The sequence below is a fragment of the Hirundo rustica genome, chromosome Z, assembly GCF_015227805.2.
Source record: "Hirundo rustica isolate bHirRus1 chromosome Z, bHirRus1.pri.v3, whole genome shotgun sequence".
Lineage (NCBI taxonomy): Eukaryota > Metazoa > Chordata > Aves > Passeriformes > Hirundinidae > Hirundo > Hirundo rustica.
This window is the reverse complement of record NC_053488.1, coordinates 81,685,906-81,709,682: the sequence shown is the minus strand read 5'-3', so window position 1 is coordinate 81,709,682 and position 23,777 is coordinate 81,685,906. Positions and strand designations below refer to the sequence as shown.

The 23,777-nt window shown below is 42.9% G+C and overlaps 1 protein-coding gene across 4 annotated transcripts in view; it reads right to left on the bottom strand.

Annotated features, from left to right (window-relative positions):
• Positions 1-22,515, bottom strand: part of SSBP2 (single stranded DNA binding protein 2) — a 125,393-nt gene extending 102,878 nt beyond the window's left edge. For all 4 annotated transcript variants that reach the window (XM_040091274.2, XM_040091275.2, XM_040091276.2 and 1 more), the window contains exon 1: positions 22,392-22,515. In XM_040091274.2, the coding sequence (XP_039947208.1) occupies positions 22,392-22,450 (59 nt within the window). In that variant the 5' untranslated portion in view covers positions 22,451-22,515. The remainder of the gene's footprint in view (positions 1-22,391) is intronic.
• Between the last annotated feature and the right edge of the window lie 1,262 nt (positions 22,516-23,777).

Sequence of the window (23,777 nt, the reverse complement as noted above, 5' to 3'; positions counted from 1 at the left end):
GGGCAGGGACACCTTCCACTCTCCCAGGTTGCTCCAGCCTGGCCTTGGATGCTTCCAAGAACATTGCAACAATTATACTGCTATTCCATGCTTCGTTTATTGCCTTATCCTTCTTCTTAATTTTCCCTGTTTCTTAGCAGTAAAAGAGAAACTAATCTTGAATTACTCTGGAAACTCTCAAAAGCAGATTTCAGTGTTAGAAGTTGGAACATGGGAACTTCAAATAGCAGAGAACAGGGATTTGCTTAGCTGATCCTTACCTTCAACAAGACTCTTAAGTGCAGAAGGAAGGGGAAAGAGACTTTCTTTTAACAGCTGCTTTTTCTGAAGCCTGCCAGCATTATCTCTGCTGTGTTGTGGTGGAATGCTGGTACTGCCAGGGGTGGGAGAGAGAAGGGAGATGATCCAAGACTCCACCAAAGATTTTGCACAAGCCACTTCCAGCACCAACTGATGAATGAAAGCCTACTAAGATCCTTTTACTTTTTACCAACTATGTATTTTTTATCAGCGCACACCAATAAATCAATGTATGTGTCCCTGTTTCAGCTCTTTTACACAAAAGGCAGGAACAAACACTTCAGTTTTACAATGCATAATGTTCAAATAATTATGAAACTATGTTTATGCCAAGTAAAGCTTTTATGAAGAAAAATTATGAATCAAAGTGTAATATGTACTTTAAAAAAAAAGTACAATATGAACTTAAAAAAAAAAAGTATTGATGCATGATTCTGAATAACTGCAAAAACTGAGTGAAGAAAAAGGTATTAGACTTGCAATGAATAGCATTAAAGTGAAATCAACACTTGTGATTTACTAAGAAACTCTCCTGTTTCTGCATTAACTGTTTACTTGATATTGAACAGATATTAAAAAAAAAAACAAACCCACAAAAATTTCAGTTCTCAGCTAAGTCAGTACTGTCTCACATCTAGTGAGGACAGACTGAAACAGAGAAAACCAACCAGCTACCATCAAACATAAAATGACCAGGAAAGGCACACCACAAAGACCCATGACTAAAAAAAAGCTTCACAATATATCTGTCATAATAATTCAGTATTATTATGTATATCGTATCTGCAAACTTTTCTCTCTTCAAAAGAAAAGGTAAAACTAGAAGATCTAGTTCTACATCTCACAAGAAATTGTACATATATACAGAAATGTGCATTAAATACACCATTTTTACTTGCATCAGCAGATGGCTGCATGAAAATCTAAAAGAAAGAAAATGTAACTACCTGTTTAAACACAGAAGTTATTTTTCATTAGGAATACCAGTTCTTACTCTCAAACTGAGACTTGAATCTAAACTTGTACTCAAGTTAAAATACCCTGCTTTATCTTCCAAATTACTGATGCTTGACTTGGTCCTGTGTCTATTTAGAAAACACACATTAGGTTTTTAAAATATCTTTTTATTAGTGTATTACAAGAAGACAGCTTTTGTCAGCACAGCACCAGGCATTCACAGGCTCTGGATTTCAATTTCACCTCAAAAAGCCATTCCCTCCTCAGAAGAGTTTTACTAGAAGGCTGGAGTCAAGTCCTGGAATTATATTTAGTACCAACTATAAAGTATTTATAAATCTGCACTGAGTAAATCAAATGTTTAATATATATGTTTAACAAAGGGTCACTTGTTATGGATTTTAAGGCAGCAGTTAGACAAAACACTGTCTTTAACACCTTCTACTGTGTGCTTATTGCCATACATAATACACACTCTTCATGCCTGTAACCTGTTTAATAACAGACATTAATTATTTATTAGCCCTCTATAAACAATTTATAAATGTACTCTTACTATAAAGCATGACTGGACTGGCCTTTACTCCCACAACGAAGGCATCTGCAGAATTTTAACTGCTGCATTAAGAAGCAAACCCCACTTATAAAGAACTTAACAGCAATACACATTTGGGGATATAAAAATACAGCCAAACAGCACAGCCTGTCATTTATCTCAGAATTCAGTATTATGCAAGGGATTTCCCAGAAATTTACATGAAAGGGTTATGATGGCACTGTTAACAAAACTGAAGTCATGTTTAGGTGCAATAGGAAAGGTTTATTCATACCTTTGTCACACATCTCTTGGAGAAGTTTAATTTTTTCACCTTGATTAGGCTGGAGTGCCTTAAAAATACTCTTTTTAACAAGATCACCCCAGGCACTGCTTCCTAGGGTGCCTTCCTCACCCAGGAGAGAGTGAAAATTTCAGGAAAACTGTATTTTGCCACTCTAGTTTTCAACAGCTCTGGAAATGATGTTGTAAGTTAACTGAGGGTCAGTCTTCTCCTTCAGACCAGCTGATATTCTTTATATTTTTAGCATTAAATTCAGTTAACAGTTTTAGCATGTACAAGGCATTTTGTGGCTCCTTCTGGCACTGCACTAGTTTTTCTATAAATGTTAATTCTTCTTGCATGAGAATTGCATTAAACTTAAAGCAAATACTTATACAATAGCAAAACACAAGGGAAGATCCTTAACGGCAAGACATGGGGAGAAACACTTCCCTCCAAGTTTCTAAGTCTGCTGTTTGCATCTCTCCTTTCTCGGATTTTTCTCCAGCTCAATGAGTAATCAACTACAAATTTGTCACACTGCTAAAACTTGTGGCATTTTTCTGCTTAAACTCAGAATTTTCCTTATGGGACATGTCTTTTCTGAGCAGCACAAGGTCTGAACAAACTGGTGGAACATCAACCCCAAAAACTTCAGTGGTGCTACATGTGTTGCCAGTGTTGCTCATCTCTGACAGCATGTTCAGAAGAACCAACTGCAAGTAAGACCACATGCAAAAAAATTCCTAATGAGGAATTAAACAGCATAGACTGTTTAACTCCTTGCTCCCAGTGGTCTGGATTCATTCAGGAAAGAAACACTGCACCAGGAAAGGCTCACAGTGTAAGATTAACTCATACAGTTCAAAATTACTTATCTATTTAAACTCAATGAGAAATATAAATCACGGTCAAGGCTGCTCTTTGTGCATGTGAAAAATGCCTGTCCTTAACAATAAAATGTTTTCTTCAGATCTAAATTATGCCTTCTATGTATCATCTCACTTAACATGAATGCACAAACAGAAAAACAAACCCAACAGGTTCTTGCCCATATCAAGCCCACAGGAAAGATGACAAGGGAATAACTGTGTAATTTGAATAAAAGAGAAAAGAAACTTTAAGTTCACAAATGAAGACAAGACTTACCGCTGCTTTTTAAGACATGTAAGGAAAAAAGTAAGCAGAGCTAACACATAATATTCAGGTAAAAGAAAACATTAGAAAAGACACAGAAGAATAACAGGATGACACATATTATGTGGCACTTAAGATCTTTAGCAAGACAGCCCAGAACTGGATGGACAGAGGTATCAAATGGGAATTTGAGGAGCCGAGTTGGCAGTGAGAGCAGCAGGAAAGAACACAGTTATAGTGACAACACTGAGGCGCAAGAACTTCAACATCCCCTACGAGCAGCCTCTGGTCTCCTCCTAGCAAGGAAATGGAAGTGCTAACACAGCAGAGAATTTCCCGGTGTTTCCATCATGCCAGTAACAGGTGATACAATCTTTCCACTGCTTGGTCAACAAGACAAACTCACACAGATTTGCAGTCACTAAAAAGGTGTTAAGCACCCTCTACACAACACTTCCAGGACTCTCACGCAGCTATCCAATCCTTTGAAGGTCGAGTCCCTCGAGAGATGCACAGCTTTGTAGGTGTCCTCAAACTACAAAGCAACAATCTTAGGTGGGGGGGCGGGGGGAAAATGCATGTATGGGAGTAACAACTGAACAAGCAAATCTGAGATAAAGATCTGTAAAGTCCAAAGAGAACCTCAAGACAATCCTGGCAAGATCAGCACAGTTAAAAACTGCTCATTATTTCACAATGTGTTCCTTTCCTAGTGCTTCTGACTTAAATAATGTCCTTGCTTTTCAGGTGGCCACTCTGTGGTTCCTCACTGCTCCCTCTCTCCAGGAGAGCATAAGCATTACTGTGACTGAAACCTAAACCCAGGGACTCTGCTTCTCGCACCCCAAAATAAAATGCCCTTGAAAAGGGACAAGAGGTTCAATCCTCGAGCTGTATCAACCATGAGACTGCAAGAGGTGAGGATACACTCAGAAATGTTAATCTCTATGGTGTCTGTCAGACTCTCTTCATCCCTAGAAATGTGGGAGGGCAGGAAAAAGGGAGCAGCATGAGAAGAAAAGGGAGTATCTGGAAGTACACATGACTTGCTGCTGTGCAAGTAACAGAAATCTGAGCCCCGTGCAGCCTACCTTTATAAATTATTTCTACTGGGAATTCCTGCAATTTTCCCAACCCTCCCTGAAGGTGCAACAGCCATAGTGAGATAATTTTTAATAAAATATATTTTCCAAAGGTAGCTTGGTATGGGCATCAATCATCAGAACAATTGAAGCCCTATGAGAGCTCTGGGACTCTGGTGAGCAAAGTTAAGAGTGCTTACCATTTATTGGGCCTTTCACCCAGACATCCTGACAATACAAAGACCAGAAAAGCAAACCTTTTACCAACGAGATCTGTTATGGCCAAGAAGAGAAAAACAGCATCTCCTCACAAAGCCCACTCCTCCCCTCCACACACAGACAGCAGTGACCTGACTGGTGCACAGGAAGAGAATCCAGGTGGTTATCACACTTTTTTTGTCTCCTGGGTTTTTAGGAGGGGTACAGACTCCTCCACAGAACAGAGGAACTTGGAATGTCTCCAGAGAGGGAGATTCTAAGACCATCCCTGAGCAACTCTCCCAGGGCTCTACCACCGCAAAAGAGAAGCCAGACCCCGCTCCATATCCTGTCCAGACCTGTGGGGACATCGGGAAAAGCTGCTCACCAGTGCTGGCCACAAAGACTCCTCAGGAAACCCAGTCTTACCCTTGGTGCCTTCTACTCTCAATGCCACACTTAAAAATCTAAGTCAAAACAGTCACTGCTACTTCCTCATTTCCCTGGAAGGCCACTCAACTGAAGCAGAGGAACCTTTTCTCAGTACCTTTCACTGTTTAAGTAATCTTACCCATTCACTTCAATAAACACGAGACATTGCTTGCCTGTTTGTGAAAACCTCACATGGAATAACTAAAGGTAACTTTTGCTGCTTGTTCATGAGTTTGATCACAGTTCTACAGTGATGATCTCATTAAACCATCTAAATATTAGAGTTTTGGGTGGGTTTTTTTGGAAGGAAAATACAAGTAACAATAATTTCTTTTTATATTCATCCTTAACCAACATCACTGAAATAATTATAAGGAATGCAGGAGTAAAGGTTATTGAGAAACTGCAATCTTTCATCATTTGCCTCAGACCTGAATGTGCTTTTTTGCTTTTTTCAGTCAAAAGCCTACAAAATGATTTTATTTAAAACAGTAGAAGAAAAATACTGTTCTCATTTCAAGATGTGTCAGCCGTTTCCACAACAAATGTTGATAAAGATGTGACGTTTTGATCCAGAAAGCTACTAATCTCTGTTACAGACTTCATACACCTGCAATATTCATATATGGAGGCACCAAATGCCTGGATATGGTATAAAACTAATGTGGATTTGACCACGCATAGAGAGATCCTGACATGGTATCACCCTCCTCACAAGCTAACACAAGGCACCCCCCAAAAAACCCCCACAAACACTGAAAACAAACAAAAAAAAAACCTCAAACCAATCCTAGCCCCGAGAAAAACCAAAAATTAAAAAACCCTCCAAAATTTAAAAAAAAACCCTCACCAACCCCAACCAAAAAAGAAAAAAGAAAAAACAACAACAAAAACCCACAAAACCCCTCAAACCTCACACAGACTAAACCCAAACCACCACCACCACCACCAAAAAAACCCCAACCACACCAACAAAAAAAACCCAAAACAAACAAACAAACAAAATCCCGTCCTCAAACTCCCAAATATCAGTACTCATGACCTCAAACTCGAGCTGAAGCATTCAGAACACACTACCCTAAACTCGGAATATGCTTCCCTGATGCTTCTATTCCCAATATTTGTGTGTTAATTCTAAAAGCAGTTTTTCAAAGCAGCTCCTGAGGCTGGTGCTTTTCCCTTTCTCATGCAACCTGTGACCTTTGCAGGTGAGAGGGGCAATATCAGCCCCTTGAGGTGCTTTTCACACTTCCCTCAAGGTGAACAATGGGCGGGTGCAAACTTTACAACAGCAGAACTAAATTTCAAAACCAGTAACGTGCAGATGGAAGATTAACAGGAGACAGTCGTTAACGACTGGTTTGACAAAGCTCTCAGAGTTCCCCAAATTCCAATGTATCTTGTTCCATCTGGTCCCTGGGAGTGCGATTGTCTCCCAGTCAACCCACCTGGGCTAAAGGGCTTTGCTGACGTTTTATGTGCATTCTAAATCAATACATATTTATCTGTTAAAATCTCTGCTGTTTTCAGTGCCCAAGCTGCTCTGTAGGAGGGCACAGCTTCATTCCTGCTCCAGTTATTTCCCTCCCCAGGGCTGCCATGAAAACAACAAATGAAATCACATGGATGATGATCTTGTCAGGTCTCATCAGCAAAGCAAGAGACAGCCTGGTCATTACCAGAATAAGAGATTTAAAATATAAGCTTGAAACAAGACTACCAAACTTCTATACACCAAGCTGAAGTAGCTCACTGCAGCTTTTCTGTAACAAATCCCTCTCCTGAAAGTATTTCACAGAACTTTTCATGTTTATGAAGGACCACCAAAAAAAAGTTGTACAAATGGCAAAAATAATGAGCCAGCTGCTCACTTTATTTAGGATCCCTGCGACTCGCACGGCAGTTTAAAACAAGTTGCATAGGAAATTCAGTCAGTAAATATATATATTAAAAAAAAAAATTAAAACTTTATCAGAACTGGATTTGCAAAGAGAAAGAAATTTCCAACCAAGATGCCAACAGTGTGATTATATTGGCCGGCTACAAAACAATTAAAAGTAATGAAATTCTGACTTCTCACTAAGTTGTTAAGGACCTTAAGATTATTATTTGGTTAATCCTTCAGTCCCATGGAGAAGCTCGCACACAGACCAGACAGCACTCTGGAGCTGGTAGTGCTGCCCCACAGCTTCTCAGCAACATCACTCACCATGGAGCACAAGGAGACTGATAGCTCCAAACAACAGCAGCTCGCCTAAACCCACCTTTTATAATGCATATGTGCACTCAAAGGTGCACAGAGACCCTCTGTGCCAAAAGGCTGAGGTGATAGCCAAGGGTACTCCATGAACTTGCCTTTAGAAACAAAACTGGTGCACCTATGGTGAATTGCATCTAGCAGAGATTTGTGTCTGAGGAGGGACTTGTGAATGCCCACTCTCAGGAAGGAGGAGGAGAACAGGAAGGACTAAACAATTTTTTTTTTAAAATATATTAAATTTTTTTTTAAGCCTTTGGGCACACAGCCCCAAAAATAACCCCACCACCCACACTAATATTTTAGGTGCCAACTTTAAGGCTTCATTCAGCTTTGCCAATGGCTACTGGAAGGTTCAGGGTCCCTAAACAAATCACTGGGTGGTGAGGAGGTGCTGCAGGCTTGCCAGTGCAGACGTGTGCCTAACTGGTCCCAGCTAATGGGATACATCCTGCAAGCTGCAGCAGCCTGCAAGCAGCTCCAGCTCCTGCCACAGAGCAGACTGGAACCAGAGCACTCAAACAAAGCCTCTGCAGAGAAGGCAGATTCATCTCCTCACTCTGCAGAGCAGGAGCCATGGAATGTATTGTCCAGTATAAACAAACACCTTGGAGGGGATGCAGAGAAAAGACACCATGGTCCACTTATATTCAACAGAAAAGTCCATTTAATTCTAATTTTAAACTGAGCATCATTCCCACCACCTGCCCCTCCCCCCCACCTCCCAGCCCTCACAGGGACAATGCTGGAGCAGTTGCTGGAATCACTACACTTCACTGAGGCAAATCTACGGCTTTTCATCTTGAGTCTGAAACTTTGCTGGGAACAACTTTGCTGATGACAGTAAGATCTGTGAAATTATGGTTAAACAGGCTGAAGTGGATCTTAAAGGCAAAAGCTCAGTGTGAGTGATTTTTAATATTTTCTTTCAAAACAGTGCTCATGTGGGTTTCAGGAAAGGGCAAGGTTATTCTGAAACTTGAAAATGCTGTAAGATGTGCCATCAAGTACAGTATCTGCAAAATTGACAAACTCCATCAGACCACAGACCAGACAACCAATAAAACAGTAACATTAGTAAGAGTGAGGATTCTGCTACTCAGGAAAAAGAAAAAAGAGAAGGAAGATTTTCCAATTAAATTATTTTTAATGCGATATCCTAATTCGTGATTCTTCACTTTTTAGTTTATGTATTTCTTTGTGTTTTTTAAGCAGAAATCAATTACGTCTTTTTTTTAATATATAAACACCACCTCTTAAAATAAAAATGAAGCTTCAGTGAGAACACAGCTATGGCAGCATCAGTCAGAGAATGGAGTAACGAAGCTGATGCAAATTCTTCAGACCAAGACCCAAACTTCCCCCCAACCCTGAAGTGTTCAGTTTCCTGGGAGTCAGTGTGGGCAATTTGGCAGGAATGCTCATGAATATACTAACTGACAAGAAACATCCTCCCCCTCCAGTTAATATATATCAGGAGGAAAACATGTAGAGAGGCTCAAATAGCTAAATATCTCAGGCTAAAAATATCAAGAACTCCCTCAGCTGGAAGTTGTTAGCAAGAGCTCTGATAAAAATAAGGAACCAGGACAGCATAAATTCTTTCCTTTCCCTGCAAAAAATAAACTACATTTGGGAGGAAAATATTCAAAACATAATAAAAGAGGTGAGTCACCCCTTTCAACTTGCAGCACACAGTGCATGGAAGGAGGGGAGGGAGACAGGGATGTAAACCCAGTAGAGGAGTCCTGCTGGGAGAGCAGCAATTCCCAGCTCCAGCTCAGCTCCTGGAAGGGTCACCACAACAGCTCAGTCACACACACCCCCCTGCCCTGAGGGACCCTCGTGCCCCCTGCAGGGCTCCAGAGACAGTCAATGACCACACTGAGTTAACGGCCACACCTGGGCCTTCCCCTGAGGTTACTGGGATGTTCCTTCAGAAGACTCCTACCACCTACAGCTGGGACCCCAAGGCTATGGATATTTAAAATTCACCTCTTAGCCAACAATATTTCCAGACATGGACTTACCTTGACACAGTCCAGTGAGAAAACACAGAACTAGCAGAACCAGCTTGGCTTTGGTTTGTAAGCAGACACATGCACATCACCCACTTCTTTCATTTTTGGGCAGGCAGGGTATCCAAAAGCAAGCCCAAACCACCTACATTTAACAGCCTTCCACACTCAGAAGAAAAAAAGAGCTGAGCAGGATGGGCTTGCCTCAGCTACAGAGGAAACACAGCAAAAAGGTGCCTCAGGACTACTAAACCAGAAAGTAATTTACAACGGCATCCCATTTCTTCATTCTGGATGAAGCATCCTGCATAAAGAGAAATGATCTGGCTAAAGCACATCACAAGTCTCACCATTTCATAATCACATAAGTGACACATTGGGTCACACACCAGAGATACCAAAAGGGTTTGGACCTTTCAGAGTCATCTCCAGTGCCTCCTTCCCTGCAGTATCCCACGGCAGGGTAGGATGCTTCTGCACACCAACATCTCCACTTCTTGTAGAAATAAAAACTCAGGAAAGAAAGAGAATACTGGTGGCAAGTCTGTATCTGTACGTCACTTGAATGGACAAGAAATTGATGAAATTTACTTAATTTTACAAACTGCATGATGTACGTTAAAAAAATATAACTCTGCAACTACTCAGATCCCAGCCACCTCAGAAAGAAATATTCTTTGACTCTAGAATACAAATACAGAACAGTAGGAGTGGGCTGGAAAATAACTTTGTCAGAGTTGAATCTTTGAACACAAAGGGGAAAAACCTTGACTCCAATGTAAGGACACCTCAACATATTCACTGAGGAGCGTCACAGAATAACTCATGGATTGTATCACAACCCTGAAAGAACTTTTTCTAACAGTTTGTAACAGTAATTTTTCAATTTTACATGTTGGCTGAAGACACACAGAGGTTCCGGAAAGCTTCCTGTGCTGAACAGTGGATTGAGGGAAGAGACAGGAATGGTTGTCCCAGCAGCACATCTGAGTACCCAGGCACATTATGTACTAGCTTAGAACACACAGAACTGTTACCATTACAGCTATAAGGCTGTGGGGCAGAAAGGGTTCAAACATAATCTAATCCTTGAGATGGCTTCTCTACTGTTTTAAACCTGTCCTGTCCTCTTCAAATGCTCATGTTCAGCTAAAACATCTGCCAGCTGGCTTAAGAGCACAAGCTCTCCACCAATCTGAGATCCCTCTACCACCTTCAGAACAGAACCCTTCATCTTGGTTATCATGCTGCATTCAGAGCTCCCCCAAGCCCTGGAACCAGACTGTGAGTTTTGTCATATGCTTAGGCAGAATCAATAGAGCTGGAGCAAAATAAAAACACCACAAACCAAAAAGCAGGCAAACATGAAAGAATAAATTTTTGGAGCACAAAAGTTTCTTCAGATCACTTTGGTTTGCCAAAAGGTAAGAAAAAATCTTTTCTTTTTTGGGTAAATTTGTGTCAATTGCTGCAGGTGCTGCCCAGGGAGAAACATGGATGGAAGCTTGACAGGGGAATTAAAATCTTGATCTACCAGATTAGCATTAGGGGAGTAGTGCATTCCCAGACAGAAAAAAAGTTACACATATGGACAGCTTTTGCTGTTTTCTGAGGCTGTCATTCACACTGCAATAAAAAAATACTTTGTTTTAAGAAGCTGGGTTGTTGGGTAGTCCTTTTGTTGGTCCCGAAGAGGAGTAAATACAAGTGGTGAATATTGATACTAAAGACAAGTAAATACAGGTGCTGAACATAAAATCAGCCTTGGTGAGGTAACTACAGTCATTACACAACCAACAGGTAGGACACAGAAAATTTTGTTTCCATACCAGGCAGCATGACAAGGGTGTAAGGCTGACACTGAACCAGCTCAAGAGCACAGTTACTTTATTAACTCTGAAAATGCCCCTTAGTTTTATTTCATATTTGAATGAAAACTGTTTGTCTCTTTTTCCCCACCAGTCTGCTTCTGTGATTCACCACAAGCAAGTCATGTCCGTTTGCCTGTTCTAAAGACAAAGATATCAACCCTTGATACATAAATATTATTATATACATTCATGCACACACAAACACAGGCAGCACAGTCAGAAAAACTAGTGCTAGAAGAATGCAACGGGCCTCTCTCTTTCAGCTATGTTAACTCTTTAAATACGGTCCTGGATCGGGAAATAGAAACACCAAGAAGTTTATGGGCTTGTTAAAAACTGCCTGTCACAGAACTGGACTGAAGTTTAGCTGAAATCGACAACTGAATCACAAAGGCAGGAAGAACATGAAAACATTTCCATTTTGTGGCTGCAGAATGCACAGCAAATACTTTGCCAAGCTGCACTGTTAGTCCCTTTAATCCCACTTCTTGGTTCCTTTCACAACACCCTTGGAATAAGGTGTCAGGAAGCTGAGGCACATCTGACACTGCCATGGGTTAGGTTTCCCTACACTTTCCTCAATTAGTTTTTCACTTGTGCCCGGAATTACTGAGGATTTCCAATGTTTGCGCTGAGCATTAAGTGCCTGTGCTCACTTCAGCCCACAACCATTTGTAGAAGGCAAAGCTCTCTGTAAAAACACACCACACCAGAGCCCTTCTAATTATGCCTTCCCCATTGAATGTGTACACTGCGCAAAGAGAAATTAAACAGAAACTAATACCAAAATACCTCCACAAGCTCTGTGTGTTCCCCAGTGCTGCCCCTTATGCACGACCTACTCTCTGAAGTACGGAAGAGGTACTCCCACAAGCTGCTGCAGGCATGACCCTGCATTTTCAAATGCATTTATTTGGCTCACAGTCCAAGTATTGAAACCACAGAGTCCTTTTCTGACTTCTTGAAGTATTTTGTAAGAGCTTTGCTAGACAGTGATATCAGCGAAAAACTGCTCAATCCACTTACATTGTTTTACAGAAAAATACTTCTGGTTTTATGACAAGAAAATCTTCTATTTTTTTTTTTCTTCCTTCCCCCTCCTAAATGAGTAATCCCACCCAGAATTGGAGACTGACACAGGGCAACTTCTTTCTTTTTTATTCCTTGTTTGGAATTATTTACTACATACTTACAGGTCTGTTTGGGGAATATGGGTAACATTTTATAAACAACTTTTTTAAATTACTGGATTTAATAGGAATACATCTGCATCCAATACTACAGCCTGCTTTTGTTTCTAATCATCTATTTAGGATAATCTGTGAAATCATTCAAAATAGCTTTTTCTTTCACTTTTTCTATGTTCCCCAACTACAGCTGAACAAATTATTTAAGTCTTGCATCTTTGAAGCATAAGATATACCACATATTATTTCTAAAAATATTCTGAAGTATATATAACTAGGTTTGTGGATGCACATGTCTACACACAACGGTCTTGTAAAAGTAAACATCCTTCCTTCACAGAGAATTAGATGTACTTTAGCAAAACTAGAAGTGACACTGGATTTGAGGAGTTGCATCGGAAGTCAGAAACACCGTGTTTTACCTTTCAGATCTGCTCTCAAGCCCATTACCATCACCAGAGGTACATTTCCAAACTTCCAACACTGCTCTTCATCTCCAGATCAGAAGATCTCCTTTATCTTTTCCAGCTTTGTATTTTTGTTAACCAACTGTCCTGTGTGCAAGCTCTGTGTGTTTATTTGTTGATCATGTACTTCTACTGCAACCCGAAAAATCAACTTACATTTGTATTATTTTACAATGTGCATACAAACACACAGGAAACCAAATTCCTTAGGCTGGAATATATGCCTTTTTTTTTTTTAAACATCACCTTCATGTACATGTATCCTCTCCAAATTCACATTTCAAGGAATATTAAACAATAAACAATTAAAGGAGCCAAACAGTTCAAGAGACATATAGTAAGAGTCATAACCTTTACTTCCAGGGCTGCTTTAGATTTGTCAAGGGAGCTTCATTATTCCTGATAGACCTGATGAAATTTCAGTAACTCACCCACACTCCAACCACTCAAAAAGCACCTGCACCTCCCCACCTGTACATCAACTGAAAGGCTGACCTAAACAGGAGCCATCCAAGGCTGGCCCTCACTAAGAATTAGCTGGGACAAGAACATAAATAACATATATAGCATGGAGAAATCAGGCGAGGCTTTGGTTTCACAAATCCTGCTGTTGCTGCTACAGGGACCTGATGAAGCACCACAACTTCTGAAGAGCATCAGATGGCAGGCTCACCTCGATTCCACAAACCTCCCCGTATTTATGACACAATTACACACCCTGTCAGCCACATGGATCCACTCTGTCCCAACACTGTCAAGAACATATTTATTAAGGAATTACACTTCAATTTCTGCACTCCAGTATCTTACTCAGAAAGCACAACCCCTCCCAAGGAAAGAAACCCAGTCACAGGTGTTGCTGAAAATTTTTCCTAACCTCTAAAATAGGTTTTCAAGACTAAAACCCAACACCTTTTTATAAGCATTAAGGTGTTCATCACAGAAAGCATGGACAGTGTTTTACTATCTGTAAAAATGCTTAATTCCAGCCGTAGAACATTCTTATTAAATTTCCGAACTCATGATATCAACACAAAAATGCACCTGCTAGTAACAAGACTTTATCAATAGCAATATAAAAATAAAATTGCATGCACTGGAATTTACATATACTGGTAACTCCTTTCTACTGATTACTTACTGCTTCTGTATTTTCAAAACACTAGATTCTTCTGATGAAAATTAAAGGGGTTTGGTTTAGGGATGAATTCTCTCCCAAGACTCAGATGCATTGGAAACAAAACGGAAATAATGTAACACACAGGACCTGGTGTAATCAGTCACTTGTCAAATTTCTTCATGATGGAAATTTCTTTCAAAGACAGTATTTTATTTAGGAACAGGAAAAAGAAGGAAAAGAAACAGCCAAGCCTAAGTAGCAAGTTAGGAATTCATTGGCAATTTAGGCCTGATCAATCCCATCATGAATTTGGGTTAACATCAAGGGCTGTACTTCAACCAGATCCACACAAACTCCAAAAAACATCAAGACATAAGCTCAAAGGCAGATTTAAAGCCTAACAAGGATGGGAAAAAACAGCCCATGAATTCAGTGCATAGAGGAGCTAAACAACCCTCACTATCCACAACCACAGCTGAAAAGCTATACCTGCAATCAGAAAAGTGATTTCTGAAGTTGGGATTTCCTCAAATTGTAATTTTCAATCGATATTTGCACAGGAAACAAGGTGGGGCAAAAAAAAGTGCAGTGTCACAGTTTTGTTTCACGAGTGGTTCCAACTTAAAAATAAACCTTCAAAAACTCTGGGTACTCTTGCCTGAAGAAAGACTGAGAGAACTTTAGAAAGCCTCGAGAAAACATGGGCAAATAAATTAATATAATTTAAATTTTTGTTCTTTTATCACAAACTAGGCTGATTTTCCTACAGAGATGTGAATGTCAAAGCTGTGTGCACAGCGGGGCTTGGAGGAGACAAAGGTTTCTTCCCAAGAGGCTCAGGTGACTCCGGGCACAGTGAACGGAGGGGCAAAGGGAGAGGAAAGGAAGGGCTTCAAGGGATAGGAACACCTTCAAAACAGAAAGAGAAAAGGCCAACATCATCTGTCAAGAAAAAGTAATGTCAGCTCAGATTGGTTCACCTGGGGGAGTGGGCAGTGGGCAAGGAGGAACAGGTGGAAAAGTTAAAATAGTAACTTTTGACGGCCTCCATCAACAAACAACTTCATGAAATGAAAAATCAAGGTACGATCACATAAATTATGGAAGAGTCACTAACAGCATGTTTCTACAGAAGAGAGAAAGCTCTTTCTTTCAGGAAAGCTCTTCCTACTCTAAGCCAACCCCACTAAAAGACTTTCATTAATGAGTGGTATGTAGAAATACAGAAGTGTACATGACAAACCAGGAAAGATTACAAGCTCTTCTGGGGACAGGAAAAGAATACAGAAAGCTAATAACAGAAAATTCAATACAGGCAAATGTGGAGTACCATGCTCAGGAATAACAAATCAAAGACACAAATATGAGATGGGGAATAATTGGCAAAGCAGCTGTGTTGCAAAAAGAACCTGTAGGGCACATGACTGCAAAAATGGATTATTTAAAAAAACAAAATAACCCCCCAACAAACAAACAACTCCCCCAAACAAACAACAATAACAACAATAAACATGCAAGTTCCAGGGAGTATTAACAGCATTGTTTTATGTGCATTATGTCAAATGAAAGGCAATTGTTTTGTTCTGGTCTGGATAAACAACTAACAATATGGAGAAAAAAACACAGTCCAGAGGCAAGATCCACTGAAGGTGTAAAAGGGAAAAAAATTACCCACCACAAAAATGTTCAGTTTATTTTTGTATCTGATGGAAAGTGAAAAGCTAGGACTCTATGGTCTTGACTACAGCCATATTTCAGTTTCTTAGAAAGGGACATTTTATCTTCTCACCTGTTCCCTTCCTGGAACCGGAAGTGGGAAATACTTCAAAGACTGGAGAAGCATGGACAAAGGTCATCAGGATTTCTGGATTAACACGTTTGCTGGTATCTGAGGATGATTTTCTCTCAGGAGCTGAAACAACACCTGCCCACTGCCTGGACAACCCGGTGTTAGGGGTCAGCGCCTCAACTGAACAGAAAAAAACTCTCAGCTGTGACTCAGTCTGGACCAGCACTCTTTCCTGGAATGTTTGTGCACCAAAAAAAAAAAGCAGGAAACAAGTGGTCCTAACCCCAGGCAACACAGCTGGAAGGCTCTGTAGACATAACTCCTGAACACTGATGGGGTCTTGCCCAAAGGAGTCTTAGCAGAAAATTCTTAAAAATAAGGTGTTTTGACCCCTTTGCTCATTACCTGCAGAGCACCAAACGAGGCAGTGACCCTTCCATGAAGTGGCTATGCTCAACCAGCCACCCCAAGCAACAGAACCACACATTTGTGAGTCTCCCTCCCTAAGCACAGCAGCCTGGAGAGGCCCTGCTGCAGGTGTGTGTGCAAGTCTCCACCCTGGATAATTCTGAGTGCTACTTTTCCAGTTTGAAGTGTATCCACAAGAAAGACAGCAGTTTCACAAAAATACTACATTCCTACAAGTTCCTTTGGCATCTCATCCTGTGGCAAGAGAGACAGTGGAAGCTGTCTATATGCATTCCTGGTTTATGCGATACTCCAAAAGAGGAAAAAAAAAAAAAATTCAGGGCTACATAGCTCAAATTGGACACCCAATAACCAATAAACATTTTTGCCTTTTGCTTTTCTGCATCTTAGTGCCTCTTCCAAACTGGCTGTCGGTCAGGAGTGGCTTGATGCCTATTTTTAGAGGTGAAGCTCAGACACTGTGGAGCTGGGCACCAAAGAAACAACACAATCTTCCTGTATGAACAGCCGTATTATGAAACAGCAAGGCAGCCATAAGGCTCAAACCGCCAGACAGCAAAATAGCAAATTATCAAATAGCTGCTCATTACCAAAACAATGCTCTTCCCCGCACAATAAAAACCTCAGAGCGTTTTGGTTTTTTTTCTTTTTCCGGGGTGGGGGGGGGGCGCAGAATCAGTGAAGATGCAAATTAGGGCAAAGTGAGAAATACACTCAGTGTATATCTGCATTTTCCAAGTTAAGAGAACATTTTTGGGAAGGCAAGTACAGCACCCAGACACTGCAGAGACACACTGTTCCAGCTGCTTCCGAATGGCAAATCCCACCCTTCCCTCCCGGGGTTCTGACATCCCTCAGACACAACTCCAGGACTGCCACACACCCTTCAGTCAGCTGCCATCTCATAGGCATGGGACGGTTTTACCTTGGAGACAACAAATTTTACACCCCTGCTCTCTCGAATCCTTTCTGGCAGCAAAGGAATGGTCATTTCCCAGCACCTGGAGGGACAGAATGTTCCTCCTAACTCAACAAAAGCCTCCCACTTCCTGACCTGCCTCCTGGCCGTCCTGGCTCTGCTCCCTCTGGACAGCTGTGTCCCTGGTCCAGATGCTGCAGCCTCCTCTCAGATCCCTGACCCCTGACTCCACATCCCAGACCCTTCCTCCCAGACTCCCGAGCCCAGGGCCCGTTCTCTTAGGAGCAATTCTCTGTCTCCCCTCTCCAGACTGGCCATTTCCATCCTGTTTCCCCCATGCTCTCTGTTATCCCTGTGTCCTGGCACCTCACAGCTGCATGCTCCAGCTGCTCACATCTCCACTTTCCGTCCCACCCAGCCCCAATTTTCCTCCCCTCTGATCCCAGGATCTGCTGCCTCCCAGCGAAGATGAAATATTCAGCGATTACAGTCAGTAAGCCTAAGCATATGCAAATGGATCTTTTTGAAAAGCCTTGTATCCTGGCTAAATTCAGATGCTTTGTCATGCAAATGAAAGAAAGACACATCTCTGGAATCAAATCCCGCATCCTTTTCTTTTTCAACCAGATTTCAAGTGCTTCGAAGGAGAGGGGTATTATTAGTCTTCCACAGTAAAAGTTGAGAAAACTTTTAAAACGTTGTAAAACACGTATTGTTTCTGCCCCATTTTCAAAACGGGCCACATTTCAGCTGATCTTTTATACACAAAAAAACATTAAATAAATCGGCATAAGGCTTAAATATTGCATTGTAAATCTTCCACCCAAACAGTGAAAGTCGGGCAAAGGTACTAAAATCTTGGCTGCTTTAATATTTGTGACAGCATCATATGTCAGCAATTTAAGCAGAATGAATTTCCTCTGTGTACCTGTTCAATCTGAATGGCAGTACATACATTACCTAAAACATTTTCGTGTGCTCCCAAGACACCAAGGTGGAGAGAGAGTAAGGGAGCACATGAAGCACACGGCCAATAATAAACACTGATAAATAGCTACTATTTCCAGAGCCCTCCCTTCTGCATAGCTTATTAAAAGGTATATTCTTCTAAAATGCCTGATGTTCACAGAATCCTGGAGCAGCACAACTGCAACTTTTACAAGTTAGACCTGATGGATAAATGTCAAACCAAAACTCTCTAAACCAGGCAGGGTTAAACTACCAGATTTGTCTCCCAGAGGGGGTGGGAAGGAATTAATGTTTCTTTTACCACTAGGAACTCAAACCTAGCTGGGCATTTCCCAGGGATGAGCAGCAAACTGAATCTTATTTTGACGTAGCTTATGAACACTGCAGCGGAAAAAAGTGACTTAACTATGTAAACTCGTGCAATGCAGTCTTTTCAAATCTGAGGGGAAAAAAAAAAAAAAAAAAAGAAAAAAGAAACCCAAAGAACTCCATTCATTCAAAGAAACTGTACATACAAACAGCCAACCTCTCAAAACAGACCAGAAGAGAAAAAAATATTTTGATAAGGCATCCTTTTGTAACAAACTAAGTCACAGTCTCTAGTCATCCAGTTAGTTTTTAACCAAAATCTGGGTGTCTGCCAAGCCCCAAGAAGGTTAAAGGCTTCTTGGGAAGAGGACCAGTTTGGAAGACCACTGGAACATGAAGAAAATTGAACTCAAACATATATTCCCAGAATTTAGTTTTTCCTGCATGTTTTTTAGAACTGCTTTTCTACATATATACTTTGAACTTGAAGTATTATTTATATATAAACAGATTGTTGCATTCGCAAATGGAATTTGGTGGTCTGGTGTCCTTTTTTTTTTTCAAAGATTAAAAGTTTACCAAGTTTTGCCATTCAGTGAATTGCTGGCAGGTCCAAGCTCCTAATATGAAATAGTCCTATTTTAAGGAATAAAGGGGAGGGGGGGAAATAAAAAAATATTGATCACAGTTGCTGTGAAGAGATAACAATAGAGGATGTGTGGATACACAAGACTTTTTAGTCTTTTTTCCTTCGACCATCTAGTCAGGTCTGAGGTGGTACTAGCACAGCAGCACAGTGAAGAGCCACTGTTTAACACAAGTTTTCTATCCTTGAGCAACTGGGATGGACACAGCCCAAAATTAAGGCACGGCTGCTCCAGACTGAAAGGAAGGGGCACAAAGACTCTTGTGATTTTTGTCTCTTCACCTTCCTCACGCCTCACAGGCATAATGTACTCTCACCTTCAGTACTTCAACCAGCTGTGCTGCGCTGCACCTCTCTGGCACTAAATTCGGTATTGTTGCCCCCAAATTCACCTACCCACACTTCACATGTGTTGTGAAGCTAAATAACATCGGCAATTTACCCCAGAGGTCAAGCAGAAGGGACAAAGAGAGGGACCATAAAACAAATGCCATCTTGGAACTGAAAATCTGCCAGGCAGGGCTATTTACAAATGGCTGGCAAAACTTGCTCGTTTTTATAGTAATTACATAACCTCAAAGGACACAAATACTGAATGCAGCACGCAGCAAGACACCACGCTACAAGACACACTTAGCACTGGGTTGTTCTGTAAAACATATCACAAGAAATATCACTAAAGCAGCTGAACAACACACATCTTTTCCACACTTGGTAAATAAGCTTTTCACACCCTGGTCCTCTCACTGGCACACATCCTCATGGGGAAGGAGACGTGGTCCATGTAATCAGGCCATTAAAAACTGAGGGAGTGTAATTTTTTTAAAAATATTATTTCCTCAATTATTACAAGTGTATTTTGGAGATTTGTCACTGGCACTACATATTTTAGGCACTTAAAATCTTGAGGAGACATACCAGTGTTCAGCTGAATATTCTGTTCTAAAAACTTTGATATTAAACATAATTATAATCCCACTCTTCTTGATGAAGTACTTATTGTATCAGTCAAATATATGATATGTATTTTTCTCTGGGGTTTCCAAAACAGCACAGTCTCACGCAGAAGTCACAGCCGTATTTTGGCAGAGATAAGTAACTGGACAGCCACTTCTTTTAGAGCGAAACAAAAACTGACGCATTACCTTGGGATAAGCATTGCGTGGCTGTAAAACAATGTCCTAAGAGGGGAAAAAAAATGCAACCACAGTTTTTTGGAAGTCAGAAAGCAAGCATATGAAAATGGCAAGGATGTGATCAGATGAGAAAGAAGACATTTTAACAGATGAAATACAAAAAAAAAAAAAAAAACCTGGAATGTAAACTATACACAATGGTATTCCACACCATAAAGCAAGTCTCAAAGCTTATCTTTTTTTTTTTTTTTCTTTTCTTTACCCTCCCCCCCCCCACCCACTGGAGGAGGAGGGGGAGAAAGAGGATGTTTCTAACTCCCAGCTAACTTCATCTGTAAGTAGATGTGACCATGAAGTTTCTGACCTGTCAAGCCTGTGATCTAAAATAACAAACCATTTCAGTGTTTTGCATAAAATAATCTACACGTGAGGAGCCCACATTTCCAGCTGTTAGTTCGAAGTGGGAGACAATGTGTATTTAAATCGAACAGCACCATCTAGCAGGTCCTCACAACTTTACTTAGGAGGACAGTTGCTACTTGGCAGTAAGTCAGTTTGGCAAGCTTGCCCTGAAAATTAAGCATTTTCAGACGAAACGAAATATTGTGCGCTTTACAGCACCAAGAACCCCGAAGAAAAATCAGCTACAATGAAAGAACACAATGAACGACTGAAAACCGTTAAAAGTTTCAGCCCGACGACCAGAGCACTTGTGTGTGTTGCCCGTACTGGGTAGCTTTAGCAAAGCCGAACTAAAACAACATGATCTTCATCTGATCCGACGCACAGCAGCCCTATGGATTTGTTTTTAGTGCCACTGTGAGATCCCACTGTGCCCTTCAGTGATTTACCGAGTGTATTGACAAACACCAGAAACCATGTACCACGAGGAAATTGTTTAATTCCCTAATTTTGCTAAGACAAATAAACAGTGCTTCCACTAGGCGGTTAAGCAATTATTTTTAAAATTATCCCTCCACTGGAACTAAGAAGTGCCACTAGTTGATCAGATTTCAGAGCCCAAGTTGTGTCTCCAGCTCCATCTCAGCAATTAACGCTTCCCGTCAGGGCAGTCTCCGGCTCCCTCCACTTTCCCGTGAAGTTACGTGTGAAATTGTCAAACGCCTTAAATTCCTCCTACAACCTCCCTCTCCTGTAGAAACAGAGATGCCTGGCCTGCTGCTGTTGCAGGAAGCGTGCATGCCAGCCTTTGGAATTAGGAAGTCTTAAAAAAAAAACAACGCACAAACAAAAAAAACCCAACCAAACAAAACCAAAAATAAAAACGCACGAAAAGAACCCAACATTAAAAAAAAATAAATAAAGGCAAAAAAACCAAATAAAACCCTCAACCCCAAAATTCCTTAACTCACACACACCCCCCCAAAAAACCACCCAGCAAACAAACAAACAAAAACTTTTAGGTGAAGGTTCAAGACAAGCTGCCTCAAGGGAAACTCCTCGGCGGTGCCCGGAGCGCAGATCCCGGTGCTGAACCCGCTCTGGAGCGATGCGATTTTTAGAACACAGAGGTGCGAAACCCGCTCTCTGGACGGAGGTCTCCGCCTCCGGACCCCCTCAGCAGCCTTACCCCGACCTTCCCACCTCCGCTACACTTCGTCCCCCTCCTCCACCTCCTCCTCGCACGGGCTTTTCCTCCCCCTCCACCCCCACCGTGCCAAACCGGCCTCGGTCACGCCAAGTCGCAGCCGCTACAGGACAACTTGAGGAGACGCCGTCCATTCCCAAAAAAACTGGGTTTTCCTCCCCATTTTCCCAGCGGTGTCCGGGTTGGGGGCATCCCCAGCCCTCCCCGTCGGGCAGCGGGCAGCGGGCAGGAGAACGCCGGAGTGCGGCTCGCCCGGGCGGCTTACGCGCAATTAGAAATAATAATAAAAAAAATAATCAAACGCGGCATGAGTTTGGGGCAGGCAGCGGGAGCCCGGCCGGCCCCAGGCGGGGGGCGCGGTGCCCGCTCCGCTTTGTGCGGCGGGGCGGGCGCGGAGCCCCCCGAGAGCGAACAATGGGGGGCCGCGGCAAAAGTTGCGAGGCGGCGAGTTGGGACGCGGCGGGACGCGGCCCCGGGCCCCTGCCCGGGCTCTTTGTTACCGGAGGGGTCCCGGCACCTTGCGGGGCCGGGCTGCGAGGCGAGCGCGGCGGGGCAGCGTCCCGGGTGGGCCGGGGGGCACCCCGCCGCCACCTCGCCCGAGCTCGGACGCCGCGTCCCGGCGCCGGGACCCCCCCGACACGGAGCGACGGAGCCGGCGGTGCTCCGAGCCGGGCCGCGGAGCGCCGCGAAGTTTGTGAGGGGGCCGCGCGCGCGGGGGCCGGGGGCGAGGGGCGCACTCACTTCTCGCGGGCCTGGCTGTCGGACGGGACGCTGCTGTTGCTCTTGCCTTTGCCGTACATGCCTGCGGAGAAGCTCCCGACTGTCACGCACCTGTCAACCCATCACCGCCTCCCCGGGACCGGCCCCGTCGCCACGGTGACGGGCGCCACACGCGCCCGCCATTGGCCGGGCCCGCCCCCCGCGCGGTGATGGACGGGGCGCGCATCCGGCCGGGCGCGGCCCCGCCCCCCCCCGCGCGCCGCTCCCGCCCGCCCGCCCTCCCCGCGCGAGGGGGAATTAGAAACGGTTCGAGAAGGATTTTAAACAACCGGCTGTTCCCGGCGCCCGTCGCGCCCCCCGCCGCCGCGCCGCCGAGCGGGGAGCGCGCCGGAGAGACGCAAACTGCGGACCGGACTCGCGGCCGCCCCGGCCCGAGCGCCGCCGGATCGGGCCGCTGCGTGTCCCCCCCGGACCAGCCCGGGAGGTCACCTCGGTACCCCGCACCGAGCCCGCCACCCCCAAACGCACCCCCGAGGGTGTCTTCACACCCCTCACCCCCGAGGGTCCCCCAGGGGAAGGGACCCCACAGCGACGGAGGAGAGCGAGAGCAGGGATCGGGCTGGAGGTGGGGAGGAAACATTTCCTGACCCAAAGCAGCGTGTCTTAGAGCAGCTTAAAATTTTTAAAAAGTAAAATAAATAAATAAATAATTTTTAAAAATTATAAAACACCCACAGTCTGAAGAAAATTCGAGGTGGTTTTTTTGTTTTGGTTTGGGTTTTTTTGGGTTTGTTTTTTTTTTTTTTTTTTAAGTTACATGGCAATAATAACGTGTTCTGCGGGGGGGCGGGGGGGGGAGAGAGAGAGCGAGAGAGAGAGCAGCCACCGGGGCCATTTGTTACTTGATTTCTCTCTCCCTCTCTCTCTCTCTCTCTTTTTTTTTTTTTTTTTTTGAGTACCCGAAGCTCTGGAATTTTTCCGCTCTTCCTCCTCAACCACAGTCCCAAATTTTGTAGATATTGATGCCTGCTTATGTTTAAACTACGGCTAACCTTGTAAACCCACTCCCGTGTGTGACCGTGGGAGGGGGGCTTTTAGTATTTTGTTATTTTAAGTGTTTCATTCCGATTTTTTTTTTTTTTTTTTTTTTTTTTTCTTTTTGGTCAAATGCACCCAACCTCTATCTCCCTGTCATGTTGGCAGGCAAATGTCAGGAACAACCAGGGCCACGAAAAACCCGACCAAAATTCGAGCAGGGAACTTGTGCCAGACGTAGACCACCAGCATCTGTTTATCATTGTTGGAGCTGCAAGGGGAAAAAAACATCCTCTGGATTCTGAGCTGGTGGAGCGAAGGGAATGGTTGGTGAGGTGAAACTGGTGAGGGGGGGGATTAGGAGAGTATTAA